This window comes from Mustela nivalis (genome assembly GCF_964662115.1).
Source record: "Mustela nivalis genome assembly, chromosome: 9".
NCBI classification, from domain to species: domain Eukaryota; kingdom Metazoa; phylum Chordata; class Mammalia; order Carnivora; family Mustelidae; genus Mustela; species Mustela nivalis.
The window spans coordinates 104,008,196-104,009,785 of record NC_139028.1 but is presented as its reverse complement, the minus strand read 5'-3'; the positions used below and the strand labels follow the sequence as shown (position 1 = coordinate 104,009,785).

At 37.5% G+C, this 1,590-nt stretch overlaps 1 protein-coding gene across 1 annotated transcript; it reads right to left on the bottom strand.

The window, feature by feature from the left end:
* Positions 1-380: 380 nt before the first annotated feature.
* Positions 381-1,310, bottom strand: LOC309872930 (olfactory receptor 4C12; the record flags this gene model as incomplete). Its single annotated transcript, XM_082747898.1, has 1 exon — positions 381-1,310. The coding sequence occupies one exon, from the start codon at positions 1,308-1,310 to the stop codon at positions 381-383; it is 930 nt and encodes a 309-aa protein (XP_082604024.1).
* Positions 1,311-1,590: the final 280 nt, after the last annotated feature.

Sequence of the window (1,590 nt, the reverse complement as noted above, 5' to 3'; positions counted from 1 at the left end):
AGAATTTATATTGGTGCTAGAGTCCAAAGTAAAGGAATATCATTAAACCTATTATTTTATAATCAGTAATAACCAGTATCTTAATGTTATATAAGATTATTTTAAAACCAGTACAATATTCTAGATTCATATCTTTTAGTTCTAAAGATATTTGAGATTCTAAGTAATAAGTAAATATTTATGGATTAAGAAGCAGTAAATTGTAATGATACGAGTGTGGGATGGGAGACAGTAAGTATGGATTCCAGTTCAACCCTTAGTTTTGCATTTAAGTGGCTATTGGCAAGTGTTATTCAAATTCTTGTTAGAGCTGATGTCCTCATCTATATATCAATAAGCTTGCATTAGATTATTCTATTACTTCTATATCAAAGATACATTTAATTATTATCTGAAATTACTTTTTTTCTCCAGAGCTTCCTCATAGCATTTTTTACCTCAGCATTTCTGAGGGTGTAGATTAAAGGATTTAACATTGGGACCACCATAGTATAAAAGACAGCAACAGCTTTGTCAATGGACAGAGTGATCACTGGGCGCAGATAGACAAATATACAGGGCACAAAGAATAAGACAACTACTGTAATGTGAGAAACACAGGTGGAAAGGGCTTTGCGCCTCCCCTCCAAGCTATCGTTCTTTAGGGAGCACAGGATGACCACATAGGACACCACCAAAAGGAGGAAGTTTAAAAGACAGATGAAACCACTGTTGACAGCAACAAAGAGACCAAGGGTATGAGTGTCCATGCAGACGAGTTTCAACAAAGGGTACAAATCACACATGAAATGATCTATAACATTGGGGCCACAGAAGGGCAGCCAGACAGTGAAGAGGATCTGAATCGTTGCATGGAGAAATCCTCCAGTCCAGGCCACTCCTAGCAAAAGAAGGCACAGCCTGTGGTTCATGATAGTTGTATAGTGCAGAGGTTTGCAGATGGCAACATAGCGATCATAGGCCATCACTGTCAGCAGGATGATCTCAGTAGCACCAAAAATATGTTCTGCATAGACTTGAGCCATACACCCATTAAAGGAGATAGTTTTCTTCTCATGAAGGGAGTCCAAAATCAGCTTGGGAGCTGAAGAAGAAGAATAAATTGTGTCTATCAAGGAAAGATGAGTCAGAAAGAAGTACATGGGAGAGTTCAGAGCCTGGCTGGTGGTAATGGTAACCACAATGAGTAGGTTGCCTGAGAGTGTTGCCAAGTACAGAACCAAAAATCCCAGAAACACTATATTCTGCATCATGGGGTTCTGTGTAAGACCTATTAAAATAAATTCAGTCACATTTCTTTTATTCTCCATCTATGTGCTGTGGGGGATAAAAAACTTCAGGAAGGAATGTTTTACTTCTAAAAAACAAAAAGGAAAGAAATAAGGAACCATAAAATCATCAAACAGTACAAAACTCTGACTTTTAACAGTAGTCTGACAATCTTAGATGATTCCTTCCCTTTCCAAAACTTTCTAGGAATAGGTAGGTCAAAACTTCTCTTAGTGGACATAGAATTAAACTTCAATATAGCATTTAAAGCTAAGTTTTGCCATTGTTAATGCTCCCTTTTTCCTGGACCTCAGATTGCTC